The following is a 22,919-nucleotide window of genomic DNA, read 5'->3' on the forward strand; positions in this document are numbered from 1 at the left end:
CATTAACAACCGCAATGTCTACAACTTATTTAGGTACTCAATAAATTCATCACTTTCTGACATTCTCTCATTTTTTTTTTTGATTTCCCTATTTTTATATTCCCATTTCTAAGGTGAAGAGTTAATATTTTTGGTCAGTCAAAAGTTATTATAATACATTATATAGTTCCTTATTAAAGTAAGCCATTTATTCTGATATCATGAGAAGATGTCAAAAAATAGTTAGTACACCATTAACGATGACATTCGTTTGGATATACAATTGACTATTAGGAAAATGCCATTTGAAGAAATATAACCTTTCGAAAAGACTTCTTAAATGCATATTTTTACAATACAAAACAATATATCACATCTATATATTATTTACTGCATACTTATAATTTTGGTTCATAAAGGAATCATACTGGATCATATATATGTTTTATGCTTGAAATTGAGCTACAATCCCTCTGATTTGGTTTCCATTACGCTCAATTATAGCAACCCTAATAGTTCTCCTTGCTTGCAAAGCACTAACAATTTCATCTCTTATTGCTTTTAATAATTCTCTGAAGCTTTCAAGCATCTGCAAACCTTCTATGCAATTTTGTAATTCATCAATATGGTGTAGGAAAACAATTGATAGATTTATAACATCTTGAAGCGTACTGTTATTAATGCGTTCTTGTATTTCAATTAGTTCTTTTGTAAGTAAAGCAATATCCCTTGCCTGCTCTCGTTGAAATTGATTCAAAGCAATACCCAAAAGAATTTCAGAAGATGATAAAGAATCCGATGAATCGTCTTTTTGGGAGTAAATATTCCGATTTTGAACATTTGCTGAATATTGAACAGCAGGATAGTTTGTCGTTCTAGCAGTATACCCTGATGAGCTGCTTGACATACAAGATTTAATACCGCAATCACAATCGTACTTCAAGCATTTGTAACACTTATAACAGCCAAAGCAACATACGATTACCAATGATATTATGAAAACAGTGATGATTATATCTAGAGCATCCATGCTATTAAAATCTTAATTAAATTTGATGTCATCGTTTTTTAAAACATTTCTGAATTAAAAATTTTTGATGGAAAAGTCGAAACTTGATTTTGCATGGAAAATATAAGTAGATAGATATCCTTTATTCCCTTCGATAAAAATTTTAAGTCAATCTGAAAAAAATCCGGATGTATTCTTTCTAACAAAGCGCTTGCATCTTTTGATATAATTGATATATTCATAAGATGCATCATTAACCCATGTAGTCTGAAAAAAATCGAGAAATTCTAATGGTTCTGAAAAATAAAAACATTTTAACTCAAACGATTCATATTCAAATTATTTTCGCCACTTTAGAGAAATATTTAAAAATCAGCAACAGAATGCATTTTCCAAATGTACATGTTTTTGCATTAAACATGATGCAAATTTTTTGAATAAAACCGGATTTATGCAAACAATTCAATTGCTTAAATTGAATTTTGAATAAAAGTCGTAAACGTAATTTTTTTAAATAGGGGAGAATCAAGTAATTTTGATTCGGATTATTGTGTTTTTATCGTTTTCATTGATTTTGGGATAATATTGAAGCTCAATAAACTGAAATAAATTTTAGCCTAAAATATCCAAACGAGCGAATTGTAATTATAAAATCACAGACTTACCATACTATAAAGTGCTGATATTTCAACGATACATCCTTGGTACATTTTTTTTAAAATCTTCCTTCCGGGTTACTCGCTTCAATCTAACATCTCAAATGGCTACATAAAGTATGAGTCATTACCAGTAAAAAGATGTGATCACTAACGTTGTTAATTTTTCAACATGAATTTGAAATTCAATATTGTTGATTCTATATTTTGTTTTGTAACTATGGAGATAATGTGATACTATTTCCATAGGTAAAGCATATGTTTACTTGATTATCTAATTCCAGAAAATCTAATCCTGATTAGAGGGTGTAAATTTTCTGATAATATCTATCTATTTACTAATCTTATGTTATATATTAAATAAAATCGATTTTTTATACCTGGGACAAAATGTGATAATGAATAATAATAATAACTAAATATATCAAGAAATTATTTTCTTGCAATTGATAATAAATATTCTCTTACTGCTCCTTCAGATTTATCAAGTGCTGTTTTTCCTTCATTATCCTTTGCTTCTTTATTAGCTCCTACTGAGATAAGATATTGAACAACTTCAAGTTGACCATTACTTGATGCATAATCGAGTGGAGTAGATCCACCATTATCCTTTGCTTCTTTATTAGCTCCAACTGAGATAAGATATTTAACAAGTGCAAGATGACCCCATAGTGATGCCTGCATGAGTGGAGTATATCCATAATTATTCTTTGCTTCTTTATTAGCTCCAACTGAGATAAGATATTTAACAACTTCAAGATAACCACTATATGATGCCCAAATGAGTGGAGTAGATCCACCATTATCCTTTGCTTCTTTATTAGCTCCAACTGAGATAAGATATTTAACAAGTGCAAGATGACCCCATAGTGATGCCTGCATGAGTGGAGTATATCCATTATTATCCTTTGCTTCTTTATTAGCTCCAACTGAGATAAGATATTGAACAACTTCAAGTTTACCATATCTTGATGCCCAAAATAGAGCTGTACCACCATATTCGCTCTTGATTTCTTTGTCACAGCCACATTCAATGAGAGATTTAACAAGTCTCAGATTTCCTTGTGAAGATGCAAAATGAAGTACATTTGTACCATAGTAGTCAGGATATTGTTTTTTCCAAAGTTCTTCGTCACATGCTTTTTGCATCATTTTTTGATTTCCTTTTTCTGAAATTTCTTCAAAGAATTTGTAGATTTGTTTGAAATCTTCAGAATTTTTAAGTTCGGAAATTTTCGAAAAAAATTCTTTTGGTAAATCGTTTCCTTCTTTCTCTTTTAGTTGAGAGTGAAGAGTTTGCATCTCTTTCTCAACGTTTTCTTTTTCTTTTTGGATCTGATTTAAATCTGCTTGAAGTTTTTCGATTTTATTTGTTGTAATGGATTGATCCTTTTGTAATTGTTCTAAAATGCCAATAATTCCTTCGAAGATTCGCATATTCATGTACTTTCGAACTGATTTAAGTGTTGAAATGGCATCTTGTATGTTGTTTATTGAAATATTTGCATTTCGAGTGCAGGCATACAATTTGCGTTCTGAAATGACAGAATGAGATTGCGCAAGAAGAGAATTGAAGTCATCAGGTGTTAAATTCGCGAATTTCATGATTGATTCGATATCTTCTACTTCGAATGTGCTAAAGAGATTATCCGCTTCAATATAATCTTTGATATGTGAGCCAATATATTCGTAGTTCAGAACAATTCCCTGACTCATTAAAATTTGTAAAGTTTTTTTTTTTTTTGACTTACCTATACAAAAAATTATAACAGGTGTAACTTTACAACTTCCTTACTTGTAAAGGGTGCGCTAAAGATCAAACTTCCCCTATCATTCATTGAGAAAAAATTATAACAGGTGTAACTCAAACCAGTATAAAAAATGTAATTTCATTTTTTAATGGCTGAAACTTTGCAGAGTCTTCTGTTATTTGAGGAAAAAAATAATATGATTTTTATAATTGTCACTTTTTGATTTAAGTGGTGATGGAAAAAGTAAATAATCAAGATGCTAGTCTTCAAGAAGAGCCCCCAAAACCACGCCAGCAAACAGATATTAGAGGTGCAGTTAGTCTTGTATCCTCTCGAGGTTTTGAGCAAAAAGGAATTTTCATAATTTCGGTATTTTTATTTGCCTTCTTTAGTGTTTTACTTGCTCAATCTATCTTAACAAAGTCAACTGTATTTGTTCAAATCGCTTTTATTCAGTTATTGCATTTCGCTCTTTATGCAATTATATTATTAACAGATTATTATACAACTTTACCGCCAGATGAATGCCATACATATGGATATGCTAGATCCATGATTGTTTGCTGCTTTTCAGTTTCATTAACAGTTATTTTATTTGCATGCTCACTTTTGTTAGATTCCCTCAAAGAATTCTTATCATCCGTTGCTCCAGATGCATCTCTTTCAGTCGAACATCCATCTTTCTCACCAGTTATGCCAAATATTTTCGCACTTATTGCTTACGGAATTTCAGCATTATTACTTAGCCAATACAGATCTAATCCTTCGCAGAGCAAATACCCACATTTCCATGCTGCATTTTTAGTAGCAATTTCCGGAATTTTACATTCTTTATCCAAGTTAGTTACGGCATTCTTACCTTTCCCATCTGTTCCAGAACATGTGTCTGAGCAGGCCATTCCGTTACTCAACGGTCTTATTGCATTATTTATTATAGATCGAGCTCGCGAATTATTAGTTCCAAGTTTCTTCGTTTTAATGCAAGCAACACCAGAAAAACTCTTAGAAATTACAGATTACAGCATCAGCGAAACATTTATCGATAAAATGGTTAGAGAAGTCTCTCATTTCGAAGGAGTTTTGGATTGTAAGGCTCCTCACTTCTGGGGATTAACATTTACAGACTATGTTGGGTCACTTCACATTAGAGCTAAGAATGATGCAAATGAACAACACATTATTCAACAAGCTCATGCTAAATTCGACCCAATAGTTGGACATTTCACTGCCCAAGTTGATAAGGACCACTGGGATACTACTGTTCGTGATAATTAAATAAAATATTATTAGATTCATTTAATATTTTTTAATTGTCTGTAATTTAACAATGAGAATAAAAATAATAGGTTTATTGATTTCAAAAACTGAACAATTTTAATAAAAATTCTAAAAATATGCACAAATGGCTATGATGACTTACTTGTGCGTTATAAACTAGATGCAAATTATATGTATTCCCATTATACTTTGAATTTGATAAGTTTCGAGATTAATCATATAATTTCACTGCATTGTTACCTTAGAAGATAGACTTACTCCAAATGATGAATCAGTTGTCTCTATATTTCAATAAAAAATTTATCCATTTATGAGGACCGCCTAGGCGCGCCGATAAATAAAGAAAAAAGAAAACGGAATCTTACCAAAAATCTACAATTTTCTCAATTTTATATCAAATATGATATTCATATCATTTTAAATTTTAGGGTCTCAAAAAATTCTTTTGAATTTTCGCGGGCTCGCGGGAATTTTTCCACATTGGCGCCAAAAATTGATCACAATTTCGCGGCAAAGTGCGCAAAACCATTCGACTATCTTGCTCAACTGATGCTCAGTACTCTTGAGGATTACATTAACGGTAGCAATCCTGTTTCCTCTCCAGTGATTGATATGGACTCTGATTTATCAATAGAGCTTGCTTTGAATGGTGATCGAAGTTCCCAGTTTCTTGAATCTACTTTCTTTGATGAAGAGAGTCAACTTCAACTATCAAATCTAGAAGATCTTTTTGTTAATAACTCAAGTAATGGTACAAATCAGAATCATATCACACGACAAAAGCGTAAGAAAGTTATCAAATCAATCGTATTTCATCCTTTTTCATCTGTAGAAAACACAGAGATTACTGTTCAGAACTTGAAACGATTATTCAAGCAACCACCACTTATTTAATTTATAGAGATTGATCTTTCCTATTGTTTTATGAATAAATGTTTATATTTTTATACGTGAATTGCTTCTTTCACATAGAAACAAGTTTCAAAAGATATTTGAGAAATCTCAAAATATAATCACTGAATTGCTTCAATAGATGTTCAAGAACATTAGCTTAATATATCTGATACTATTTTGTCATACATAAATACTTTTAAATGCTTTATGCTTCATATTATAAATAGGACAAGTGCGATGTATATAAAAACTAATAGAATTTTAAAGCTTAGCTGCTTGTATCGTCTATATAAGCAAGTATCAAAATATTATATAATTTTTTATGAATCTAATAACTTTAAAGTAATTTATGAGGACCTCAATGAGTGGCACCAAAATTTGCTTTCAGGCCAAAGTAGTGATATTCCTTGCCTGAATTTAATATTAATAACTCAATGTATCGTTCACAGGATAGAATTAGATGATCTCATAAGTGTTTCTCAAGATGGCATGAGAAAATTTCATACTGTTTATGTAGGAAAATTTTTTTGTAATGAAAAAATAAAAAAAAATCTATCGATAAAAATTCCGAAAACAGTTTCATTATTCGGCAAATATTTTGCGCAAGTCAATTGTACACATTTAACTAAATAAAATGACATAATTTTTTTGTCTCAATGAAATTCTTTTATGGTCAGCCAAAGCTCTTCAATTTCATTAGTTAGATGGGAAAAAGCAAGCACGCAACATTAACCCAACGTAAAAAGAATCAGGAAAGAATGGCCAGCACTGAGCTTATCCTTGCCGAAGAGATGCAAGTTTACGGTCAAGTTGCACGTTCTCTTGGTGATAAGCGCTTCGAATGCATTTGCAATGATCACAAAGTACGTATTTGCAAAGTCCGTGGAAAATTCCGTGGCCGTCTTTTCATTAATCAGGGTGATTATCTTCTTATTGCCCTTCGTGAAGAAGAAGATGATAAGGCAGATATCATTCACAAGTACACCACTGATGAAGCCCACGAGCTCTTCAAGATGGGCGAAGTCAACGAGCGCGACTTCACAACACAAACAGAAGAATCTGCCCAGGGCGGTGATGATAATGGCGTTATCGTCTGGACAAAGGAAGATGTCGATAACATTTAAATAATTTATGATATTATTTTGCAGGTAAATATGATATAATAATAAAAAGTTTCATTATTATAGATTTTCTTTTATTACATTTTGACTTTTTTTTTCTCATAATTATTCTTGACTTTTTTCGCTTGTTTTATTTAAGAAAAGACATGTCTATTTGTTCAATGAATAGAAAGCCTGATGAATTTTTCAATTTCAGATTAATTAAAGGTAACTAAACTACTTTCGCCGATCCGATTTGCTCCATATTTAAAATATAGCTTGCATATGTAGAAGAAAAGCTAATTTTGAAGTACGCCCGAAATCCACCAACAGGATTTCGAGCTACTAAAAAGGTACTTTTAAATGTGATTTTTTTTATAAAAAATTAAATTTATTTTAAGATCAGACTAAAAACTAATTTTATGGAAAATCTATATCGACAAATTTATTACTTATTGGGTATATAGATTTTTTGATTATGGCGATTATGTCTGATATGCTTCCAATAAGCCAAAACACATTTCATACTGATTTCTATAAAAGGTATCTTTATTATAGAAGTGTAAGCTATATCTGTTTGTTTTTTTATTATAACAAATTCAAAATTCTCTTATAAGGACTAGATGAAATCTGTATTACTAAATCATTAGCTAAATGAAGGTTCAAATAGAAAGTAAATATCAATTTATATGATACTGAAACCAAATAGTTCTTTTAATAAAAGATAACACGCTGAAAATTATTGAGTATTTGCAAATCTCAAAAATCTATTGGTGAATTTGGCTCAACTTTTAAAATTAGAACATCCATATCAAATCATAAAAGCAGACAAAAATTAAAGCCAAACCTATCGGCCAATTTTTTTTGATATTTTGATTTTTGAGGTATACTTTTAAAAGTGGATTTAAAGCACTTATGAAAAAACATTAACTTCTGTCGTTATGATTATTGATTTAGACAATAATGATTTTAATCTTTGATTATCAAAACACTAAAGTCATCTTTTTAACATTTGCTTGGTAGCATTAACTCAAGTCTAAAGTACTATTTTATGTGGCACTCTTAGAATTTTTGTATTCATTGTACACGCTGAAATAGTACCATTAAAGTTATGGCGGACTTTCAAAAAATAGTTTGGTCACCTTTGATTAATTTTTCTTCAAAATAAAATTATAAAACTATTGTCATATAGAGATGATGCATGAGACTTCATAGATAATAATCCCAAGAGTTAAATGTGCTAAAAAAATTTAATATTTTTATAAATAGTTTTTGAAGGATTCATGTATTTATCAAAGACAATTTTAATACTTTTAAATTTCACCACAATCAGAAATCAGAATTGTCTGCTTTGGTGCACCGTTACTAGAACCAGCAGCTTGAATAAGTTCAACAATATCAGTACCTTCAATAACTTTTCCGAAAGCGACATGACGGAAATCGAGCCATGGAGCTTTAACAAGTGTAATGAAGAATTGTCCGCCGTTAGTATTGCGACCACTATTAGCCATTGAAACAATATATGGCTGATCATGCTTCACTGAGAAGTTTTCATCTTCGAATCTTTGTCCGTAAACACTTTCGTTAGAGGTACCATCATTTGAAATGAAATCACCAGATTGAATCAAGAAATGTGGAATAATACGATGGAATTTGCATCCTTTGTAATGAAGTTTTGCACCAGAGCGTCCTACACCCTTTTCACCAGTGCAGAGCATTCTGAAGTTCTCTGCTGTCTTTGGAACTCTATCAACGAAAAGTTCGATAACAATACGACCTGCAGCAGCGCCATCAATGGAAATATCAAACCAAACACGTGGGTTATTGTTAGCAGCAGTCATTTTTATCAGAGTAACGTTTACAACCGCTTTACGATTATTCGAAAAGTGACAATCCAGCTAGCGGCGCTTCAAGCCGGTACATTAACAAAAAATCAAAAACATCGAACAAATGAAATATATTTTTTATAATAATATGCTGTACATCGTTATCTACAAATGCGCATAAACAATAATTCATAAATTTGATATCTGACAGATGATTGATCCACCTATTCCAGAATTTACAAATATTGATGATGTAATCAAAGAAATTTCAACAAACGGAAAGCCTGTTAATATCATTCTCCTTGGTACAATATGGTCTCCGCTTTGCAGATATACTTTTTATGCATTGAAACAAGCAATGACAGCAATCGAAAATCCTGACAAGGTTAAAGCATTTTATGTCGATCAGGATGCAAGTGTCCAATTTTGCTTTACAGAAGGAATTCCAATAGGTTTCCCAACATTGATAGTTTTTTCAACTCCAAATCCTGATCAAATAGAGGATGATGAAGAAGCAAAACCATATTTCATTTACTTTGTTCCTGAAGGGCAAGTTTACGATCAAACAAAGTCAGATCAATTAAAAGGTCGTTTAATTCGCCAGCTTAATCAAAAACAACTTATGCAAATTATCAGTGAAGCAATTGAAGTTTATGAAGGAAAGAAATTCGCAATTAATAGCCCTTTATAAATTTTTTATTACTTATCGTTGAAATTTGTCTACTGAGAAGTGACTATATTGTTATTTAAACTCATTATATTTAATTTTAGAAGTTTGCTTTTTATTTTTATCTGACATTTAATTTATGCCAATGAATTATAAACAAACACTCATCAAATACATAAAATTTAATGTTTTTGTCAAGCAAATTATGCCAATGAATTATAAACAAGCACCGAGCAAGTTTAAAATGATAGCTTATGCATTCATATTAACATTTAGAATATTTGATATAGGATTTGAGAATATGAATAATTTCATACTTGTTTTCTAATACACTTGAATTCTTATATTATGCTATCATTGAGATCTAAATGAAATGATTCCTTAACTTGTGTTATTCTGACTCCAAGATGAATCAAATTATATTTTTGCCACTTTTTCAACAAATTAATGAATTCTCAACTTTCAAATGATTATGCATACTTAGAAGAACTTCGAAAGGATGGAAAATGGAGTGATATCATCGATTATGTTCAAAAATCACAGGAGTTTTTTGTCAATGGAAAGAAAATATTCGAACCTGTCTATACTTCATTTGGAATTGATGCAGTACATATGTTTTTCTCACCAAATGTTATATCTGGTACAGTTTTTGATGTTTTGAAGTTCATTGATACTTGTCATTTCGTTACGAAACAAGATATCGACAAAATGGAGATTTCTTTTCTTGAATTCTGCATATTTCAAAGAAACATGCAAGATAATGAAGTTCATCATCGACTCATTTCTTCTTATTTATCAGCATTAGAAACCATCATCGAAAAAACAGAAAATAGAACTGAAAGCATCTCAATTGAAAACGAAAAGAACGAAAACATCAAGAATATCAGGCGAAATCTACTTTCTTTCTTGAAGAACAGTCAATCTTATCATCCTGCCACATTCTCTCATAGAGTTCCACCGTATTTAGTTGAAGAAAGATTAGTTATATTTGCTCGCTCGAAGAATTATGATACTTGTGTTGAAATAATGTCGGAATCAAAAGATGAAAAAATTGTTTTCACTTTTTGTGACTATATTCTTAACGAAAACGATGATATTTATACTAATTTAGCTGTAAAAATATCAGGAAATCCCCAAAAGAACGAATTATTCAAGAAAATACTTAATACAAGATATCAATACATAAATCCTGATGCTGTTATAGATTTAATACCACCAAATACTAAACTGGTTGAATACAAAGATTTCTTTGAAGGAATTACAGTGAAAAGAAGAGAAGAAATTGCAAAAGAAAAATTATCTTTGGCAATAATGGGTTCAACTCTTGACACAGAATTAAAGAATTACGATAAATCAAGGACATCAAAAATTACTCTATTTAGTGCTCCAATTTGTTCAGTTTGTTTCCAACCAATTGAATCTGATTTTGTTTTGAGAAAAGACAAAACGATTGTGCACAGTACATGCAACAAAAACGTTGTATGATATCAAATAAACTTGTTTATTTTTCTTTTTTGATAATCAAAATTTAATATTAATTTAACTCTTTTTCCTACTCAAAATCTCTTTGCTTTATTATTTCGCTTATTGTCAAGTAAAACTATTTCAAAAAATCGTATAAAAAACTTTGCAAAGGAAACTTAGTTTAATTTATGACAATTAGCTTAAAATTTCATTGATCATTAATTGAAAACCATATCGTACGAGCTTAGTTGAATTCAGAGCACTTAATTCTAATTGGCATCATCTCGATTGATTGACATTGATTAAGCAAATTTTAATTTTTTATTTCGGATGTAATATTAAGATTTGACATAACATACATAATTTTATCATTTAAAATTTTCCCAAAAAATTCAAGAGAAGGTGGTTTATTTAAATTTTCAAACATTGCTCAGAATTGAATTTTGATACAAATTTTAATCCAGAGTTAAAAATTGAAAATTTAGATTATGTTTCATATGCATATGATTTTTATTTTTAACTCTGGAAAAAATTTTTGCGATTTACCTTTGAAATTAGAATTGTGAATTTAGATTTCATGTCTGATCAATACTGGGAAATGCGAAGCATTTATAAATGCCACATCAATTCATATAATGCGTTGTATAAGCTGAAAACAGAAAAAGAAGAAGATTTAGACTCAATTTACAAAATGATCAAAACAGATTTGATTGAAACAAATCCAAGCATCGCCACAAAAATTATAAGAAATATTTTTGAAATTATTCCTTATAATAATCGGTATACAAAGTCATATTTATATCTTGTAAACCTCATTTTAGATGATTATCATATCACAGAGATCAACGATATTTATATCATTTCAAACTATCTATTTTATAAAGAATACGGAATTAAATTAAACAAATCTGCTGATTTCAGAGAAATTTCATCGGAAAGTCTTGAAATTCATACAGAGAATACTATTTACAAAGCAATCATGTATGATGACTTAGAAGCATTCATTCAATTCACAGAAATTGATGGATTTGATCAAAATCAAACACTTAAAAACAAGTTATATCCAATTTGCAATAATGGATATTCATTACTTGAATTATGTTGTTACCACGGAGCAGTTGATTGTTTCAAGTTATTAAGAACGAAATTTAACTCAGAAATAACTAAAACATGTCTAGAATTATCATTTTTAGGAGGGAATCCAGATATCATGTTTGAATGCAAGAAATATCATGAACCAAATGAAAAATGCATGAGATATGCAATTATTTCACATAACATTGATTTTGTTACACAATTGATGAATGAGCATGATTTAAAGATCGATTTATCTTATTGTGGATGGTGTAATAATCTTGAAGCATTTTTAGTTTACTTTGATCAAACTAAAGATACAGACAAATGCAGAGTTTATTCAATGGGTTTCAATGTTCCATCTCTGCACAAATATTTCCATTAACAATGAGGATAATTCCCCAGAAAACATCATGGACACGATTAAACATTGCTGATATATTACCTTTTATACAAGAATTTTTTAATGATATTAATGGAAACTTATTTGAGGTATTTAACAGATTTGAAGTGTCAGTACTTTTAAAAAATGACTGTAATTTGTTAAATCAAATCAATGTGTGGAATAAACAACAATCAGAGGTTGATATTATAAAATTAATATAAAAACATTTTTTACTAATATCTAGACGTAAAGTTTAAAATAACAACTATAACACATAAATAAATAATAATCAATCCCAAATCTGTCCGAACAAGAGTTGTTCGTCTGCTTCTTTCTCCATCATTTCCTTTCTCGCTCTGTCTTCTTCTTCCTGACGTGTTTGACCCTTCTTTGGAATAATTCTTTCAACAACAGGTCTTCCAAGTTTTCTTTCGATAGGCTTGTTAGCCAATTCAATGGCCTTTCTAACTTTCTCGGCTTGTGCTTGCTGCTTCTCCTCCTGATCCTTAGTTCTCTTGAGATCTCTTCTTTCTCTCTCTTTCTCAAGTGCAAGAGCTTTTACATGTGATGGTTCTGCTTTTTCAAGTTTCAAAATTAATTGTTCCATCTTATTTTCGATTCTTCTGAGCATCATTGAGATATCTGTTGAACTTGCAATATCAAAACCAAGACTCTTATGGAAAATGATGATATCTTGCTGAATTTGATTATATTCGTCATCATTTAACTCATTTCCATAATGAAATGCTCCATCTGTTTTGTATTGACCATTGTTTTCCCTTGCCTGCATTAACTCTTTCTCTTTCTCCTCTTTGTTGTTCATCATTTCCTTTAAACCACCTTCACGACTCTGCAACAGGTCATTGAACTTAGCTCTGTAGCGCTCGACTGCTTCTTCGGCCTCTTGGCAATGTCTGATCAAAAACATGTTCTGTTCTTCTAAAGAAATGATAATTGTAATTAATTGCTCTGGATCTTTAAAGTACATCTCGTTAGGATGGGCAGCACGCCAATCAGGAGGTGTTAAGGATTCTAAGAATTGTTGGTATTGTTGGCATTCGGCAAGTTTTTCGTCTTGATGAGCAATTTCATTTCGTAAAGTGGAAATTTGGCTTGAAACTTGTTTAATCTTCATTGAAACTTGTAGTCTTTCTTTAGATTTACGTTCTGCTGATGATCGTGCTTCCATTGTAGCTTTACCATCAGATTCTATGAAATTTGCGAATTGTGTCTTGAATAAGTTTATTTCAGCAGCCTTAGCCTTTAATGCAGCCTCTTCTTCCTTCTCAAGTTTCTCTAGGCGTTGAAGTTCTTCTCTTTTTGTATCAATTGCAAGTTGTGCAAGAAAGATTTCTCTTTTTTGTGAAATGAATTCTCGTAGACCTTCTCTATTCTTTGAAGAATCTGGTGCTGGAATAAGTGCATCAAGAGCTTTTTCTTCAGCTGAAATCGGTTGAGTTGTTACTTGGGTCAGATGACGGAAATTTTCGCGATTTGGCTGTATGTCGAGAAGTCTTGATCTAGATTTTTTCATTGAATTCCTCATAGTTTCATGAAGTTGAAATTGTTCTTTATCGTCTGGAATTCTGAAAGGATTCGATGGACGAGAATACGATTGCCTTGCTGCGGATTCATCTGAACCCGGCCTTGAGGAAACTTCTTCGAGATTTTCGAGACTTTCCTTCGATTTTTTCATAAATCTTCTAAAAAAACGTATGAATTTTGGCAATTTTCGTTCGACGTTGAAACTGATTGAAAATGCAATAATCCTAGCTACTTTAATCAAGAATTACTAGAATAAGCATTATTAAACAATTTTGATAAAATTCTTCCTAATTTTTGAATATTTACAACATAAGAACTATATTTTATTGCAATGATTAGCGTTTCATGATTATAAAAGGGGAACATGATAACCTTTATTATTATTAATCTGTACGTATTGATAATTGAATTCCATTTTAATTTGTTCAAAAATTGATATCATAGAGAATATAAAAATTGTTAAAATAGTAATACTGATATAATTCTAAAACAAAGAAACATAACAAGTCATATTTATAGATATCTAAAAAATATATCATACAAAAACGAAATAAATAAGAAAATAATTAATTGAACAACAGTTGCACATCTAATTATTGATCATTTCTTATTCAAATAGAGACTAACAGCTTTTTGAAAAAGAACTGGGTAATACACTCGAGCGTAATCTGGAGATATCGGTATAGATTGATTTGACTTTGTAATGCCAAAGCAAACCAATTGGTCATTTTTAATATTTATGTTGATATGATGAAATTCGTAAGGAATAATCATTGCTTGTGGATAAACGGGTTGCTGAGTTTGCGCAACTTGAACATTTGGAACAGGTGGTAATACCATGGCTTTTTTCTCTTCTGGAATTGAATTTTCAGAATCTGAATTATCGTTAGCTGCTTGCAAAGCTTGGGCGTGCGTAATCTGTGATTTTTTAGTGATATATGACGCAATCGCTTCTTTATTTGTGACTTTTGATTCTTCAGTCCAAGTATTTTCACTTTCAAATAGTCCTTTCCATTTTATAAGATATTCTAAATGGCCAAGTACCCATCTATGATCGACTATAGACTCCACTTCAAACTCTTCATGATCGTTTTCGGCAGTTTTATTGTCTTGAGAAGGTTCCATAAAAATTTGTATTCAATTTATGAAAATTTTGCTCATTTCAATTCAGGAAAAGATTCATGTTTGGAGAGTTGAATAATTTGAGGTTACAAGGTATGGATATTGCATTTTAGCATGAATAATAAGGTTAAAACATATTTGAATAACATTTCATGAAAACCTGAGCATCCTTATGCATCATGTTCGATGCCATATATTAGATGTCCAGAAACGTGTTGGATCAATAGGAAAAACTATTAAAATTTCAACATTGAATTCATCGATTCTTATTGAAAGGATATAAATACAGCAAAGAGAGAAAATTTAGATTTACTAAGTGCTACATTTGAATGAGAAACATTCCAAATCTCAATAAATATCTCTTTATAATTTCTGCGACGATAGGTCTTATTTGGCCATTCAATAAATCCCGTATCATGTTTGAAAACTTTACAAAATTGGCAAAAATTAGGGGCGTGGGGATTAAAAATGAGCAGCGATAGCAGTGATGAGGATGACTCGCCACCAGAGATTATCCCATCGACAAACAGAGGCTCAATTCATATATCTCATCCAGGTGTACCTCCTCCCGAGCATTATTCTTTTGCAACTCAAGCAAAACGTCCAAAATGGCCAGATGATCTTTGGAACTCGGGAGTTTTAATATACGATCTTAAAAATGGAACGAGAAACCAGCCTACTGGGACAAATCCTAACGATAAAACACTTATTTTTGACTCATTCTTCGAAAGCGGAAATTTATCACAAGTTTACTTACTTTCTCCAGATGTTTATCATTGTATTCTCGAATACGATAAGAACAAGTCAGGGTCATGTCAATGGTTCTATTTCAAAATGCAAAACATTAGGGCAGATACAAAATATACGTTTTTTATTTCAGGATTTCATAAAAATACAGGTCTTTTTTCAACAGGTGCAAAGATTTTCTGGTACAGTGAGAAACAGTACCAAAAACAAGGTTACTCCTGGTGCAGAGGCGGCACAAATTACGCATATGGCTTATCAAAGCATAAAAAGAAAGATAAAAGATCTACATTGCAATTCCAAATCAAATTCCCATACGATAACGACACAGTTTACTTCTGCTACGCTCTTCCTTATACATATACCGATTTATTGAATTACATTAACAACTGGCAGAAGGTTTCTCCCTTCGGATCCTTAACTACTGGAACATTAGGGAAAACTTTGGGTGGCCGAGATTGCCCATATATCCAGATAACCTCACCCCAATCAAATATCCCTATGGAAGCCCGTCCATGCCTATTCTTTACCGGCCGTATACATCCTGGCGAGTCGAACGGCAGCGTTGTCCTACACGGTCTTATTGATTACCTCGTATCAAACGCTCCTGGAGCCCAATATCTCAGGGACAACTTCGTAATAAGGATTGTCCCCATGGTTAACATCGATGGCGTCGTAGAAGGCTTTTACAGAATTTCACTCGGTGGCCAAGATTTAAACAGGGTCTGGATAAATCCGGACCCTGCAATACAACCAATTGTGTGTAAGATCAAGGATTTCATCTTCCAGAGTGCCAAAGAACGTACAATTGCTGCGTATATTGACTTCCACGGTCACTCCCGCCTCCATGGTACATTTGCTTATGGCTGTCCTAATGATGATAATCCAAATTTGAGAGACAAAGAGAAACTGTTCCCAAGGATGCTAGCATTCCTCTGCGATACGTTTTCATGGTCGAACTGCGTCTTTTCAATACCTCCAGGAAGAAAAGCAGCCTCAAGAATCGTTGTTCGAACACAAGCTGACGTTGTTCAGAGTTTCACTATAGAAACAAGTTTCGGCGGTATGCAGAGTGGTCCACGTGCTGGAATTCTTTACGATGAAGTTTTGTGGAAAGAAATCGGAGCAAAATGCGGAGAAACTTTGTTCCATATGTTTCTTGGCTCCGATTCTCCTGTCACATCTTATGTAAAACAGGAGTTATATTTCCTTTCGCCAAATGGAGACGATGAAGACGATTCAAGTTCTGATGATGAAAAAATTGTTGAATGCGACTACCAAGTAACCCCAACATTAGCTAATGAACAAGTTCCACCAAGAATGAAGCCAGGAACTCCAATGCTTAAGCTTTCAGCTCCAACAAATTTCTTCAATATCTCATCAAAAATGATAACAACTACTCCTCCCCAAGTTTGCGCTCCTAAGTGGTCGCAACTACAATTTACAGAACAATAATAGATGTATAAAGTTTTGTTTGTTATTTTATTTTAAAAATGTATATTTTTTTTAATAATTTTGTAATTTTAATATCCTTTGGAAGGTCTGTAGAATTTATGTTTGTTTTATAAAAAGCAAGTTTACTCGTGGTGGTGGTGGAGGGATTCTTCCTGAACAACTTCTTCAAGAGTGTTAAGCTTCTTCATAGCGCGGCGGTGTGTGCCAAGGCGCTTCTTGAGGAACTGACGAGCAGCACGGCGGCGTTCGATCTTGATAAGATCCATTGTATGGCGCTCGTATGGCTGCCAGCCGACAAGTTCGTGGACAATCTTGCGAGCGAAGTTAACGCGCTTGCCAGATGAGTGGAGACCGCATTCACGCTTTGGAGCAAGAACCTTTTGTTGTTCCTCAGACATTCGAAAAGGACCGGCCAAACCGCTAAATTTTACTTATATTTGAAAGATGTTTTTAAACATCAAATCATTTATTGCTGATATCTACCTTTTATACCAAACCAAAATATACCTAAAATATTCAATAACATATTAAATAAACCTCGAATTGAATAGCAAAAAGTTAGCCTGTTGATATTTTTGCATTCCTCATGAATACTATGCTTTTGGCCGATTGAACAGCTCTTTAATTTTAAACTCACTCTCTAGAAATAGAAATTTCCAAAAAATGCATTTTAATAGAAAATTTAAAATGATTCTAGAGAAAACAGACTCTTTTCTCTATATTTAGAGTGGAGGCACTTCTCTCTATATCAATAAAAATATATCAACACTAATTAATTTTTCCAAAAGAACTTCAAATGTTTGATATGGAAAAAGGTCCAAAATTGGAAAACATGAAAAATGACATAAAGTTTACATATCGTTGCAGTGAACACATGATTTTTTGAATTCTTTTGGCACGTTTTAAAGTTTATAATGGAATACAATCAACAATTAGCGTCAAAATATTCCGATTTTTTTCAGCATTGCCACCATTTTTGTCGATACACCTACTCCACATTGAGGAGAGGAGTTGGTAATTGAGACATTAGGCAGAATAGCGGGTTTATTTTTTTAAGAAAGATATGAAACAACCAATGCATTTTATGTACAAAATTACTTTTTATGATACAAGAAAGGGCTGAAATCAGATATATTGAAGCAATAGAATGGAGGGGGAATTGAAATCTCTAAACCTACATTTTTGGAAAGAAAGAAATTGCATGATGTAGAACAAAAAATACTACAATGGAATCCATTTCTCTCATAAATAGAGATTGAAAAACGATTGATCCTCTACTGGCAATCAAAAATAATGTTTCAGCAAATTACTTGCACATTTCAATGATATTCCATTGAATAGGCTTGTATTTTGAGTTCAATTCTGTCTGAAGTTTAACAAAATTTGTGAAATGTCGACTTTTGGTCGGTTTTTTGTTCTACATATTTTATTTCGTTGGCGTAAAACTATTCAAATTGAATCTCTTCCTAAACATGGAGTGTATTTTTGGAAGACTGTATCCATTGAATTCATGTGCAACTTCACGAGGATGAATGTAATATCACTAATCACATCTAACAAACTCAAGTGCAAAAAAATGGACAAAAACGATTATTTTACTATCAATCAGAAAATCTTCTTCGAGAATACCAGAAAACTAAAGAATATCTTATATAAGAGCATTATTTTTTCGCACCATGTAATATAAGAACCTCTGCTATTTCTTTACTATTATTTTCTGTTGCAATATGAAGTGCGGTTTGTCCATATTCATCTTTTTCATGGAAAAACCAGAATTTTCGAAAAAGTGACACCAACTATTAAAGTTATTTTATTACTAGATTTATTTACAAATTATAAGATAATATCATTAACCGAATATATTTTTAATATAAATAAAAAACTTTTTTATACAAAAAATTACAATCAATCGATAAATATTATAAAACATTTATTCCAAAAAGATTAAGTAATAGGTGGGATCCTGCATATAATATAATTTTATGTCATAAAGTTTACAAATTTTAGATGGACCACAGTGAGAATGTGAGTGGTTAATTTAAAGGTGGTCTGATAAAGATATCGAAGCTTACTCAACACAGCATGAAGCAGTTTCTAATACACAATCTTACTAGTGGTGTTTCGGTCGCCAGCGCTCTCATAGGGGTGCTGATTTCAAAAACCACTACTTCAAATTATTCAACAATACTCAATGCAGCATGAAGCAGCTACTACTGCTGTATCTTACTGGTAGTGTTTTGGTCGTTGGCTCTTGCACAGTCTCTCAGATTTTCAAAATTTTTTTTTTCAACACTATCTTGTTTCGCTCTCAGAAAGCTATCCTACAAAGACATCGAAGCTTACTCAACACAGCATGAAGCAGTTTCTAATACACAATCTTACTAGTGGTGTTTCGGTCGCCAGCGCTCTCATAGGGGTGCTGATTTCAAAAACCACTACTTCAAATTATTCAACAATACTCAATGCAGCATGAAGCAGCTACTACTGCTGTATCTTACTGGTAGTGTTTTGGTCGTTGGCTCTTGCACAGTCTCTCAGATTTTCAAAATTTTTTTTTCAACACTATCTTGTTTCGCTCTCAGAAAGCTATCCTACAAAGACATCGAAGCTTACTCAACACAGCATGAAGCAGTTTCTAATACACAATCTTACTAGTGGTGTTTCGGTCGCCAGCGCTCTCATAGGGGTGCTGATTTCAAAAACCACTACTTCAAATTATTCAACAATACTCAATGCAGCATGAAGCAGCTACTACTGCTGTATCTTACTGGTAGTGTTTTGGTCGTTGGCTCTTGCACAGTCTCTCAGATTTTCAAAATTTTTTTCAACACTATCTTGTTTCGCTCTCAGAAAGCTATCCTACAAAGACATCGAAGCTTACTCAACACAGCATGAAGCAGTTTCTAATACACAATCTTACTAGTGGTGTTTCGGTCGCCAGCGCTCTCATAGGGTGCTGATTTCAAAAACCACTACTTCAAATTATTCAACAATACTCAATGCAGCATGAAGCAGTTTCTAATAAATATATACATATATAAATATATACATATATAAATATATACATATATAAATATATACATATATAAATATATACATATATAAATATATACATATATAAATATATACATATATAAATATATACATATATAAATATATACATATATAAATATATACATATATAAATATATACATATATAAATATATGCATATATAAATATATACATATATAAATATATACATATATAAATATATACATATATAAATATATGCATATATAAATATATACATATATACATATATATATAAATATATAAATAACAAAATACAATCAAAAAATAGTGTTTGGTAATTTAAGGTTAAGTGTCACTTTTTCTAGTGTCACTTTTTCGTAAATTCTACCACACTCTATAAGAACCTCTGCTATTTCTTTACTATTATTTTCTGTTGCAATATGAAGTGCGGTTTGTCCATATTCATCTTTTTCATTGATATTTGCACCATGTGAAATAAGAAATTCTGCTATTTCTTTACTATCATTGTAAGCTGCAATATGAAGTGCGGTTTGTCCATATTCATCTTTTTCGTTGATATTCGCACCATGTGAAATAAGAACTTCTGCCGTTGCTTTACTATTATTTTCTGCTGCAATATGAAGTTCTGTTTTTCCATCTTCATCTTTTTCATTGATATTTGCACCATGTGAAATAAGAAATTCTGCTATTTCTTTACTATCATTGTAAGCTGCAATATGAAGTGCGGTTTGTCCATATTCATCTTTTTCGTTGATATTCGCACCATGTGAAATAAGAACTTCTGCCGTTGCTTTACTATTATTTTCTGCTGCAATATGAAGTTCTGTTTTTCCATCTTCATCTTTTTCATTGATATTTGCACCATGTGAAATAAGAAATTCTACTATTTCTTTTCTATTATTTTTTGCTGCAATATGGAGTGCTGTTTTTCCATATATATCTTTTTCATTGATATTCGCACCATGTGAAATAAGAAATTCTGCTGTTTCTTTTCTATTATTGTCTGCTGCGATATGAAGTGCGGTTTTTCCATTATTAGTTTTTTCGTTGATATTCGCACCATGTGAAATGAGAAATTCTGCTGTTTCTTTACTATTATAAATTGCTGCAATATGAAGCGCTGTTTTTCCTTCTTCATCTTTTTCATTGATATTCGCACCATGCGAAATAAGAACTTCTACTATTTCTTTACTATCATTGTAAGCTGCAATATGAAGTGATGTTTCTCCAAATTCATCTTTTTCGTTGATATTCGCACCATGTGAAATAAGAACTTCTGCTGTTGCTTTACTATTATTTTTTTGTTGCAATATGAAGCGCTGTTTTTCCTTCTTTATCTTTTTCATTGATATTTGCACCATGTGAAATAAGAAATTCTGCTATTTCTTTACTATCTTTCCAAGCTGCAATATGAAGTGCTGTTTCTCCAAATTCATCTTTTTCGTTGATATTCGCACCATGTAATATAAGAACTTCTACTATAGGGTGTCCAAAGGTGTGTTTAGCACAAACCTGAATACTGCGAATAGAAATAAACAAGTTACATATATATAAAGTTTATTTAAATATAATCACCATTGGATTCAATCACGCGTTCGCAGCGATCGATCCAGGCTTGAAAGACACGCTTTAAATCATCATGAGAAAATTTCTCAAATTGCTCTCTTACAAAATTTTCAAGATCATCTGGACTCGCGAATTCGCGTCCTTCAGCTCTCTTTTTTAGCGTGCCGAATAAATAAAAGTCAGAGGGTGCAATATCAGGTGAATAAATTGGGTTTGGAACAACTTTGACATTGTTTTCCACCAAGTAATTCATTACCTTATGACTTTTGTGAACTCTTGAATTATCAAAATGAATTGCAAACTTTTGTTTTTGTTGTTTGGATTTCTCAAACTCATCAGAATTGATAATTTGAGTAAGAACATTGTCAATTAGATACTGAGCATTCATCGTATTAGGTTTTTGAAGAATATCAATTGCGATGATGTCATTTACGCCCCAAAAAACCGACAACATAATCATTGGTGTGTCAATTTTTTTCTTCGGGAATGTTTGCGGATTTTCATCCTTCGGGATCCACATGATTTTGGCTTCTGTTGCATATTGAAACCAAGACTCGTCCCCTGTTACTAAAAAGCGAAACTTCTTGGATTGATACGCACCCAATATAGAGAGGAGCTCTTTCGAAGATTGGACTCTAGATTTTTTTTGAACTGAATTAAGGTTGTGCGGAACCCAACGTGTATACGCTAGTTTGTAGTTCAAATAATTGTGCAGATAATAACTGACTGTTGTACGTGGTATCTTTGTCATCTCCTCTATCCTTCTAAGTGATGCTCTTGGGTCTTCATCTAGCGCTTGAAGAATTGCTTTGATTTTTCTTTGATCCGGCGATTTTTTGTCAATTTTTATGATGGGCGCCTTTTTGTTCATGAAGTGATACATCCTAACATGATACGTTACAGTGGAATAGCTAGGAGCATCCATACCGAAGCATTTTACCAATGTCTCGTAGATTTTTTTACAGTCTTTGCATTTTTTTGCAAGAGCGAGGATGTTTTCTTTATGATTCATTAAAAAAATGAAAAGAATCCCGCCAAAATTTCCCGCGAAACCGCCTCTTGTCTCAAAATTCATTTTATATCCCGGCATGGCGCCAAAATACAACATACTCATCATATACATATATTCATATTTTTTATTATATATTTATAATCAGCATATATCTCCTTTAATAGTCTCATATAGAGCGCTGTGCTAAACGCACCTTTGGACACCCTATATTTCTTTTCTATTATTTTTTGCTGCAATATGAAGTGCTGTTTTTCCATATATATCTTTTTCATTGATATTCGCACCATGTGAAATAAGAAATTCTGCTGTTTCTTTTCTATTATTGTCTGCTGCGATATGAAGTGCGGTTTTTCCATT

At 31.9% G+C, this 22,919-nt stretch overlaps 14 protein-coding genes across 14 annotated transcripts, besides 3 other annotated features; 7 read left to right on the forward strand and 7 right to left on the reverse strand.

The window, feature by feature from the left end:
* Positions 1-424: 424 nt before the first annotated feature.
* Positions 425-1,009, reverse strand: TVAGG3_0947810 (uncharacterized protein; the record flags this gene model as incomplete). Its single annotated transcript, XM_001314060.1, has 1 exon — positions 425-1,009. The coding sequence occupies one exon, from the start codon at positions 1,007-1,009 to the stop codon at positions 425-427; it is 585 nt and encodes a 194-aa protein (XP_001314067.1).
* Positions 1,010-2,000: 991 nt separating this feature from the next.
* TVAGG3_0947820 (protein ubiquitination) lies at positions 2,001-3,508 on the reverse strand (the record flags this gene model as incomplete). The annotated part of the gene is made up of 1 exon (XM_001314061.1): positions 2,077-3,360. The coding sequence occupies one exon, from the start codon at positions 3,358-3,360 to the stop codon at positions 2,077-2,079; it is 1,284 nt and encodes a 427-aa protein (XP_001314068.1).
* A 105-nt stretch (positions 3,509-3,613) lies between these two features.
* Positions 3,614-5,037, forward strand: TVAGG3_0947830 (regulation of sequestering of zinc ion; the record flags this gene model as incomplete). The annotated part of the gene is made up of 1 exon (XM_001314062.2): positions 3,630-4,670. One exon carries the CDS (start codon positions 3,630-3,632, stop codon positions 4,668-4,670), a length of 1,041 nt encoding a protein of 346 aa, XP_001314069.1.
* Positions 5,038-5,098: 61 nt separating this feature from the next.
* TVAGG3_0947840 (uncharacterized protein) lies at positions 5,099-5,772 on the forward strand (the record flags this gene model as incomplete). Its single annotated transcript, XM_001314063.1, has 1 exon — positions 5,223-5,567. One exon carries the CDS (start codon positions 5,223-5,225, stop codon positions 5,565-5,567), a length of 345 nt encoding a protein of 114 aa, XP_001314070.1.
* Positions 5,773-6,271: 499 nt separating this feature from the next.
* Positions 6,272-6,691, forward strand: TVAGG3_0947850 (translation initiation factor protein; the record flags this gene model as incomplete). The annotated part of the gene is made up of 1 exon (XM_001314064.2): positions 6,272-6,691. One exon carries the CDS (start codon positions 6,272-6,274, stop codon positions 6,689-6,691), a length of 420 nt encoding a protein of 139 aa, XP_001314071.1.
* A 200-nt stretch (positions 6,692-6,891) lies between these two features.
* Positions 6,892-7,813: a mobile genetic element.
* A 99-nt stretch (positions 7,814-7,912) lies between these two features.
* On the reverse strand, positions 7,913-8,530 carry TVAGG3_0947870 (peptidyl-prolyl cis-trans isomerase protein; the record flags this gene model as incomplete). Its single annotated transcript, XM_001314065.2, has 1 exon — positions 7,981-8,508. The coding sequence occupies one exon, from the start codon at positions 8,506-8,508 to the stop codon at positions 7,981-7,983; it is 528 nt and encodes a 175-aa protein (XP_001314072.1).
* A 174-nt stretch (positions 8,531-8,704) lies between these two features.
* Positions 8,705-9,184, forward strand: TVAGG3_0947880 (thioredoxin-like family; the record flags this gene model as incomplete). The annotated part of the gene is made up of 1 exon (XM_001314066.1): positions 8,705-9,184. One exon carries the CDS (start codon positions 8,705-8,707, stop codon positions 9,182-9,184), a length of 480 nt encoding a protein of 159 aa, XP_001314073.1.
* A 423-nt stretch (positions 9,185-9,607) lies between these two features.
* TVAGG3_0947890 (CNH domain containing family) lies at positions 9,608-10,775 on the forward strand (the record flags this gene model as incomplete). The annotated part of the gene is made up of 1 exon (XM_001314067.1): positions 9,608-10,645. One exon carries the CDS (start codon positions 9,608-9,610, stop codon positions 10,643-10,645), a length of 1,038 nt encoding a protein of 345 aa, XP_001314074.1.
* A 426-nt stretch (positions 10,776-11,201) lies between these two features.
* TVAGG3_0947900 (protein of unknown function (DUF3447)) lies at positions 11,202-12,083 on the forward strand (the record flags this gene model as incomplete). Its single annotated transcript, XM_001314068.1, has 1 exon — positions 11,202-12,083. One exon carries the CDS (start codon positions 11,202-11,204, stop codon positions 12,081-12,083), a length of 882 nt encoding a protein of 293 aa, XP_001314075.1.
* A 217-nt stretch (positions 12,084-12,300) lies between these two features.
* On the reverse strand, positions 12,301-13,788 carry TVAGG3_0947910 (inner dynein arm assembly; the record flags this gene model as incomplete). The annotated part of the gene is made up of 1 exon (XM_001314069.1): positions 12,373-13,779. One exon carries the CDS (start codon positions 13,777-13,779, stop codon positions 12,373-12,375), a length of 1,407 nt encoding a protein of 468 aa, XP_001314076.1.
* A 175-nt stretch (positions 13,789-13,963) lies between these two features.
* Positions 13,964-14,758, reverse strand: TVAGG3_0947920 (chromobox protein-like protein 1 (Cbx1) family; the record flags this gene model as incomplete). Its single annotated transcript, XM_001314070.1, has 1 exon — positions 14,229-14,753. One exon carries the CDS (start codon positions 14,751-14,753, stop codon positions 14,229-14,231), a length of 525 nt encoding a protein of 174 aa, XP_001314077.1.
* Positions 14,759-15,174: 416 nt separating this feature from the next.
* Positions 15,175-16,991, forward strand: TVAGG3_0947930 (cytosolic carboxypeptidase family; the record flags this gene model as incomplete). Its single annotated transcript, XM_001314071.1, has 1 exon — positions 15,219-16,949. The coding sequence occupies one exon, from the start codon at positions 15,219-15,221 to the stop codon at positions 16,947-16,949; it is 1,731 nt and encodes a 576-aa protein (XP_001314078.1).
* Positions 16,992-17,003: 12 nt separating this feature from the next.
* On the reverse strand, positions 17,004-17,364 carry TVAGG3_0947940 (cytoplasmic translation; the record flags this gene model as incomplete). Its single annotated transcript, XM_001330114.2, has 1 exon — positions 17,072-17,347. One exon carries the CDS (start codon positions 17,345-17,347, stop codon positions 17,072-17,074), a length of 276 nt encoding a protein of 91 aa, XP_001330149.1.
* Positions 17,365-20,310: 2,946 nt separating this feature from the next.
* Positions 20,311-20,349: a mobile genetic element.
* Positions 20,350-21,465: 1,116 nt separating this feature from the next.
* Positions 21,466-22,769: a mobile genetic element.
* Positions 21,546-22,673, reverse strand: TVAGG3_0947970 (Mariner transposase; the record flags this gene model as incomplete). The annotated part of the gene is made up of 1 exon (XM_051253145.1): positions 21,546-22,673. The coding sequence occupies one exon, from the start codon at positions 22,671-22,673 to the stop codon at positions 21,546-21,548; it is 1,128 nt and encodes a 375-aa protein (XP_051078719.1).
* Positions 22,770-22,919: the final 150 nt, after the last annotated feature.

The sequence above is a fragment of the Trichomonas vaginalis genome, chromosome I, assembly GCF_026262505.1.
Source record: "Trichomonas vaginalis G3 chromosome I, whole genome shotgun sequence".
Classification (NCBI taxonomy): Eukaryota; Parabasalia; order Trichomonadida; family Trichomonadidae; genus Trichomonas; species Trichomonas vaginalis.